General features: G+C 61.7%; 1 protein-coding gene across 1 annotated transcript; it reads left to right on the forward strand.

Annotated features, from left to right (window-relative positions):
* The first annotated feature begins 420 nt into the window (after window positions 1-420).
* Window positions 421-6,776, forward strand: HS3ST6 (heparan sulfate-glucosamine 3-sulfotransferase 6). The gene is made up of 2 exons (XM_060119986.1): window positions 421-923; window positions 6,026-6,776. The coding sequence occupies exons 1-2, from the start codon at window positions 511-513 to the stop codon at window positions 6,639-6,641; spliced, it is 1,029 nt and encodes a 342-aa protein (XP_059975969.1). The 5' UTR covers window positions 421-510; the 3' UTR covers window positions 6,642-6,776.
* The last annotated feature ends 724 nt before the right edge of the window (window positions 6,777-7,500 follow it).

Genomic DNA, 7,500 nt, shown 5'->3' on the forward strand with positions numbered 1-7,500 from the left:
TCCCGCCGCAGACTTCCCTCCACCTTCCTGGAACCCCTCTGCGTACTAGGGCCCAGGTGCACGCGACTTCTTGGCCCACTTGTTCCTCCCGCGCACCTGCCGCGTTGCCCTCATCCGGGAGGGGCAGCGATCGGCCCTCTAAGAGCGGGTCCTTTGGCCAGCAGCTCAGTCCTGTCACCGTCCTGCGTCCCAATCTGCCGCCGCCGCATCCCGAGCGGGCTGGGGCCTGGGGTCTCCGAGCGGGCGCGTCCGGCTAGTCACTGAGGCTCGGAGTAGCGCCGCGGCGCCCGTAGGTGCCGGCGAGTCCCGGGTGGAGCAGTGGTTCAAGCGGGGCGGGGCCTCTGGGCTGGGCGGGGCATCCCGCCCTAGCACTGGTCCCTCCCGGCTCCCAGAAGACTGGGCAGTGGGGCGCAGAGCAGAAGCCGGGCGCAAGCGGACTGAGCGCGGCGCGGGCGGGGATGTGCGCCCTCCTGCAGCCCCCGCTCCCAGGCCTGGGAGCGGTGTGGCCCCATGGCAGGTAGCGGCGGCCTGGGCGGCGGGACAGGAGGCAGCCAGGGCGCCGGGGGCGGGCCCGGGGCCGCGCTTCGGGCGCCCCGTGCGCCTCTGCTGTTCGCCGCTCTGGTGCTCGGAGCCTACTGCCTTTGCGCCTTTCCCGGACGCTGCCTGCCGGCCGGCCGCATCCCCGCGCCAGCCCCCGCGCCCGCCGAGCCGCCCCGCGCAGCCCGCAGCCTCGGGACGTCCGGCCTGCCGGTGGCCAGTGGCTCGGGCCGCCGGCGCTTCCCGCAGGCGCTTATCGTGGGCGTGAAGAAGGGCGGCACGCGCGCCCTGCTGGAGTTTCTGCGGCTGCACCCCGACGTCCGCGCGCTCGGCTCGGAGCCCCACTTCTTCGACAGGTGCTACGAGCGCGGCCTCGCCTGGTACCGGTGAGCGCTCGTCCCGTCCGCCCCATCGGCTTCCTGGCGGGTGCCTTCCGGGAAACCTCGTGGTGTGCCCCAGGGGTCTCACTGGGGACCCCGCGGGGCGAGGACTCCAGGCATCTTCTGGGGCGGAGACCAGCCTGCGTGGGGGCTGAGGCTTGACCGGGAGGACGCGACCCTCCTGCAGCAGGTTTTATGGAAAAGAGGGTCGGTCACTGGCCATGGACTCCCAGAAACTTTGAAAACTCCAGGGAAAGCCCTGGTTCAGGGCTAGAGTGCGATTCCAGCTGAGAAGTAGTTTGGAGCTTGTGGGGTCTGAGGTGCTTTAGAAATGCTTCATGCTCAGTTGGCCCTCCCCCCTGCATCACTGAGGGGAGCATGTCTGAACTCTGGTCAGTTACCTTAAGAAAGGGTCTCCGGGTTCCCTGCAGCCTCCTAGAAAGTATCTGTCAACCCATTCCCCACCCCTAAGACTCCTGATCCTGGAGAGAGGAATCCTTCTCCATAGTCCTGGGCATCTGGAGAAAGTCTGGTCTTTAGAAAGGAGGAGGGTGCCTTTGAGTCAATGCCCAGGGATGGGAATTGGGACCCCAGCCTCATGTCATGAGGCTCTGTAGCTGACCTGACTCCCACCCAGTATGGCCTTGGGGGGTGTGGTGGAATGTGGGGGAGCACCCAGCCGCAGCTGAAGTAACCTGTCCTGGTGGCTGGTCAAACACCAGCCCCTCCCTGCCGAGGTTAGCACCGAAGGATGAATGTGAGGCCCAACCCTCTGCCTCTGTCAGTCGGGCACAAGCTTGCCTCAGCGCCCTATCCCTTCCTTCGGGGAGATGAGGGCTTATAGATGGAGGGTGAGTCACCCCACTCCCCACAGCACCAGCCTCATCCCCAAGCTTGGGCCAAGCCCCTAAGGGCCAGAGAAGTCCCTGTCCAAGGTCACCTGGTGAATTAGTGGTGAGTGGGGGGTGGCAGGACTGAGACATTTTACCTCCAGGTTTACCAGTTTTTCTGTACCCAGATTCCACCCTGCCCCCCTTGTTATCTTTGCTTTTTTGCATCAGAATTACTTATGGGTTTGGAGGGTTCCCAGTGAGAACAGGGGGTTCTGGCTCATGAACTCTGAAGGGTTGCTGCTGTCAGAGGTCTAGGGAAGTTGTGTGGTGATGGGGGAGGTGAGTCCATCCTGAACCCGACTGTCTGAATCCCTGCATTCTCAGCACTCAGGGAGAGACCACTACCCCACTCTGACAGTGCTTCAGCATCTGAAAGCATCCCTAATTCCTCACTTCTGTGCAGAGGAAGAAGAGGAGGGGGGAAGGAGGAGGATGAGGAAGGGGAAGGACACACTGTTAACCATAGTGCAAATTTCAGAGCTCACTACTAACCCCATAAGCTGGGCTAATGCGGGGCTGCAGGAGGGTCTAGAATTGGGTTTAGACCTAAAAAGGCTCCCAAAGAGCCAGGGATCCTGAGAGCCTATCCAGGCCCTCCCTGGGCACATGCTCCAGCTCTGGGGGACTGGTCTGGGGAGCCTGAGGGGCCTGAGAGGAAGCCAGCTGGACCCAGATTCAGGGTCAGATCCTCAGCACAGGGGAGGGCCTCTCGGGACATTGGTGTCCCTGAGGCCGGAGGTGGGAGTGGGATGATTCAGCAGCCTGTTTAAGTCTGGTAGAGGAGACTTTCTCCTTCCTCGGCCCAGCCACCGCACTGGGGGGAGGGGTGGCGCAGAGGAGGCAGAGGGTCAGGTCCGTGGCTTCCACCCCTTTAATCCAGAGCCATCCCTCGGGGCTGGCTAGTGCTGACCCTTCACTGGCTGGTGCAGGGCTGAGCTTCTGGAGTGCGTGTGTCCACGTGCCTTCCAAGGGACGAGGCCGTGCGCTGATGTGTGTGCACGTGGGCATGGTGTTGCTCACAGGCATCTGTGCCTCTGAACCTGACTGTCCTTCCAACCAGCCGTGAGTGTGCAGTGAACCTCTGAAAATGCCCACCCCTGCCTGTTTCTCCAGCTGCAAAGAGGACGCCCAGCCCCCCGGGCAGGGAGGGTCTGGTGGCCTTGTCTGCTCTCAGGACCCTGGGCCCAGCCTCCAGAGCCTGTTCGTGGTGGGGGTGTGGGGCGGTGAGTAGAGGAGCAGTGGCCAGTGCCCCCAGTTGACTTTCTGGGACACGTGTTCCCACTGGGCTCTGACCAAGCAGTGACTCTGGCCCTTCCCTTGGCCTTGGCAGGGGTGCTGGGCTGTTCAAAGTTGACCTTGGCCAAACCAGTCCCCCTCCCTGGGCCTCAGCTCATCCCTCAGGCTCTTGAGGATCCTCCTTCTTGGGGACCGTGACCCCCAAGTGTTCCCAAGCTCACACAGCATTTGTTCATCTAGTCACTGACTCATTGAGCACCTTCTGTTTGGCAGGTGCTGGGGTCACACAGACAGACACCCCAAGTCTCAGTTCAGAAGGGAGCGCCCTGTCTGGGGGCAGGTGGGGGCTGTACTTTGACCTTAGTATTTTGGAAAAGCACAGAGACCAGGAGGGATACAGGTAGGGCAGCCCCCTTGGCTCCTGGTACCGTGTTGTTCCAGACAGGAACCCTAGCTGCTTTCTGCTGAGTCCCAGGCCCCGCTGGATGAGGCCCAGGCGAGGTGCAGGATAGGGGGCTGGGGGTGGGGCTGAGACAGAGGAGGGAGAGTTGCCTGGAGCTGGATGGAAGCCGCAGGGAAATGCAGACCAGATGAGCAGGGAGGGAGTGTCCGCAGAGCAACTTGTCAGATGTTTGCCGTGTGGGGGTCAGAGTCCTGTTCCTCTCATCCTCTCCCCAGTCTCTCCCACCCCCAAGAAGCCCCCATCCCCACCCTCCTCTGTGCCTGGCTGGCTGGGGACAGGCTTCTGAGGCCTGGGGAGGGTGAGTAATTGATCCCAAAGATCTCAGATCTCAAAGCTGGTTTGTGGCAAGAGTGGGCCTGGAAAGTCACCCTCCCCCATCCCCATTCCCATCCCCCTTCCACGGTGGGGCTGGGGGCACCTCCCTGACTTCCTCTCCTCTGACATCCTTGGAGAGAAAACAGCAGTGGGTGCTAAGGTCCCTCTAATTTTTGTCAGCTTCCTTGCAGCCCCTCCCCCCAGGCAGGCGGGAAGGGGTGGGGATACTCAGAACCAGGTGAGACCAGTCTGGAGTAGGAAAGAGGGTGCTCCTGGGGTCACTGGGCACCTGGGGGAGGAAAGAGATGGGAAGGGGGTGTCAGAGGTCGGTGAGGAGGGTCCCAGAGTAGTCAGGGCTGCTTCCCTCCCTCAGGAGGGTGATGAAGGGAGGACGGTGACTTCTGTCGGCACTGGCTTATGTCTGTGGGTCTCAGCATCGAGGTCCAGTGCGGGGAGATCCCCCTTCTTTTGTCCTTCCTCTTGTGGGAAGGGGGATTCCCTGAGCTGGCTACCCCAGGCTGCAGTCCTGAACCTCAGCCCTTGGCCTTGTTCCCACCCAAGTTCTCTTTGAACTTATTCACAGGGAGGGCTGGGTGCAATTCCCACCTGGATTCCTGGGAGCAGAAGCCAAGCCAACACCGCCTCCCAGCAGCTGCAGCCGACATCCACCCCAGCACTTCCTGCTCCGTCTCTGAGCCTCAAGTGGGGCAGTGAGTGGGGTGGAAGGAGTCCCAGATCACTCCTGGGACATGGGGGGAGCAGAATTGTCTCCCATGACTTCTGTAGACCAGCTCTGCCCAGGGCCTTAGTTTGAGGGGAGGGGCAGCTCCCACAGCCGGCAGACCCTGCAGCCCACCCCACTCCCCCGAGCCAAGAGGGTGGTGTCAGGGGAGCCGGCGGCATGCTTGGGACTCATGTGTGCACATTCTCCAGTCCCGCCATCAGCACCCTCCAAGCTGAGCACGCCAACTCGTGTGCCTGTACACCTGGGTGTCCACCTGGCCTGAGCAGGAAGAGGAGACTGTCTCTCAGAAGCTCGAGTCTGGGGGTCACTAGGCTGGATGAGACCTGAATTCTGTCCTGTGTGTCACCCTCCTGGCTGGGGCCAGTTCTGAGGGCTGTCAGCGGGATTGGGGGCAGATCCCTCAGAGATGGGGGACAGAGACACCCCCCACCCCGTCCCTAGCACAGAGCCTGATAGCGTCTGCCTCTGTTGACCTAGTTCCCAGCCCTCCCTCGGAGCTGTTTGCTCAGCTGGCCCTGCCGCTGCACCCTGCCCCTCCCCACCCTGTTCTACCTGGCTGGCAGGGTGGCCTCAAGATGCTACACAGAGTCCCTGGACTGCCTGGGTGGGGTGCTAGGATGGGCTTCCCCAGGTTTGGGGTTGTCAGGGGTTTGTCACCAGCCGACTCCCCCGGAACCTTGGGATGGGGTCAGTGCCCCCCAACCCCCACCCCTGGTCAGAATGAGAGGATTGCTCGGAAATGCTGCAGCTGCAGCCTTGCACCATGGGTTCCAAGCCAGGTCTGGGCAACCCAGGCGGCTGGGGTCTTGAGACAGATCCTCAGGCTGCCTCAATGACCTCTCCAGTGTCCTGGGCTGCGCTGTGGTTTTCAGCATTCTGGGGGGCCCAGGTCGGGGAGAATTAGCAGGGCTGCCATCAAAGGCAGGAGATGCCATGCAGGGGAGGGAGTGATAGGAGGGGCAGCTGCCCATTTTTGGGGACACTTGTCAATAACTAATGGCCTAATTCAGGGGACACCATCAGCCACTTAATGAAAGTGTGACTGGGGTAATTACAGTGCAGGGGCCTGTGGGGGTGGGGAGGGTGGGTGGAGCCTTGTGGGTGGCAAGTCTGGGGAGTACTGGGTCTGGGGTGAGAGGCACAGCAGTGTCAGGGTTGGGGTGCAGTCAAGCTCTGGGAGGGGTGTGGATAGCCTTGGAGGATGGGCCCCTACTGTGAGCCTGTGCTGAGGCTGGGCGCCCTCACGGCCAACACCCCAGGCTGCCCACCCAGACACTTAGGATGGGTGGGCCTGGTGGTGAAGGGGAGATGGGGAGGCTTGCCTGTCTTGTAGGTATGGGGCTTCCCTGGAGGAAGGGGAGGTTAGTCTCGGGGCCCTGGGGGCCGGTCTAGCATGGGAGGGCTGGAGGAGGGCCAGCACCTGCTCATGCCCCCCTCTCCACCCACCTTCCCACAGGAGCCTGATGCCCCGCACCCTGGATGGGCAGATCACCATGGAGAAGACCCCCAGCTATTTCGTGACCCGGGAGGCCCCACGCCGCATCCACGGCATGTCCCCGGCCACGAAGCTGATCGTGGTCGTGCGGAACCCCGTGACCCGGGCCATCTCTGACTATGCGCAGATGCTCTCCAAGACACCGGGCCTGCCCAGCTTCGGCACCCTGGCCTTCCGCCGAGGCCTGGGCCCCGTGGACACGGCCTGGAGTGCCGTGCGCATCGGCCTGTACGCCCAGCACCTGGACAACTGGCTGCGTTACTTCCCACTGTCCCACTTCCTCTTTGTCAGTGGCGAGCGCCTGGTCAGCGACCCAGCTGGGGAGCTGGGCCATGTGCAGGACTTCCTGGGTCTCAAGCGGGTCGTCACAGATAAGCACTTCTACTTCAACGCCACCAAGGGCTTCCCCTGCCTCAAGAAGGCCCAGGGCAGCGGCCGTCCCCGCTGCCTGGGCAAGTCCAAGGGCCGGCCCCACCCACGTGTGCCCGAGGCCATGGTCCAGCGCCTGCGGGCCTTCTACCGGCCCTTTAACCGCAAGTTCTACCAAATGACTGGCCAGGACTTCGGCTGGGACTAATGGGGCTGGGGAACCCACGCCCTGCCTGGGGACGCTCGGTGACCTTAATTTATGCCTGTCACCCAGCTGGAGCGGGCCCTGTACACAGGGCTGGGCAGAGAGAAATATTTACAAAATAAAGTTTGGATCTGTGTTCTTCTATGTGCCCTTGAGGGTTGGAGGGTAGCGTTGGAGGTGCCACCTCCTGCGGGGATGATAATCCTACCAGCTAACGTTACTGGGCACTGTTCATGCTGGGAGTGGTTAAAAACCTGATCCTTGTCTATCCCTTGAGGTGGGCAGTGAACTTGGCCACCTGTCACAAGTGAGCAACTTAGAGAGGTTTGGGGCCTGTTCGGTGACATACAGCTCAGCCCTGGTGACTCTGGAGACCACCCTCAGTCTCTCTTCTCAGCCCTGGGATGCCAAGCTGGGTTGTCCCGTATTCCGAATGGGGAAACAGGGCCCAGGTTGCTTGAGTGGTGGGGCAGGATTAAAGCTGGGTCTGTCCGGTTCTTCGGGCTGCACCCATGACCTCAGCTAATTCTGCGTCCCTGTGCCCACTGAACACTCCCTCCTGGAAACCTGGTGGAATCTCTGGACAGCGGGTATGAGGTGACTCCTGTGTGCAGGGTGTTTCTTTTTTTTTTTTTTTAATTAATTAATTAATTAATTTTGGGGCTGCATTGGGTCTTCGTTGTCGCGTGCGGGCTTTCTCTAGTTGCGTTGAGCGGGGGCTACTCTTCATTGCAGTGTGTGGCCTTCTCATTACGGTGGCTTCTCTTGTTGTGGAGCACAGGCTCTAGGCACGCGGGCTCAGTAGTTGTGGCTCATGGGCTCTACAGCACAGGCTCAGTAGTTGTGGCGCACGGGCTTAGTT

The sequence above is a fragment of the Mesoplodon densirostris genome, chromosome 16 (genome assembly GCF_025265405.1).
Source record: "Mesoplodon densirostris isolate mMesDen1 chromosome 16, mMesDen1 primary haplotype, whole genome shotgun sequence".
Lineage (NCBI taxonomy): Eukaryota > Metazoa > Chordata > Mammalia > Artiodactyla > Ziphiidae > Mesoplodon > Mesoplodon densirostris.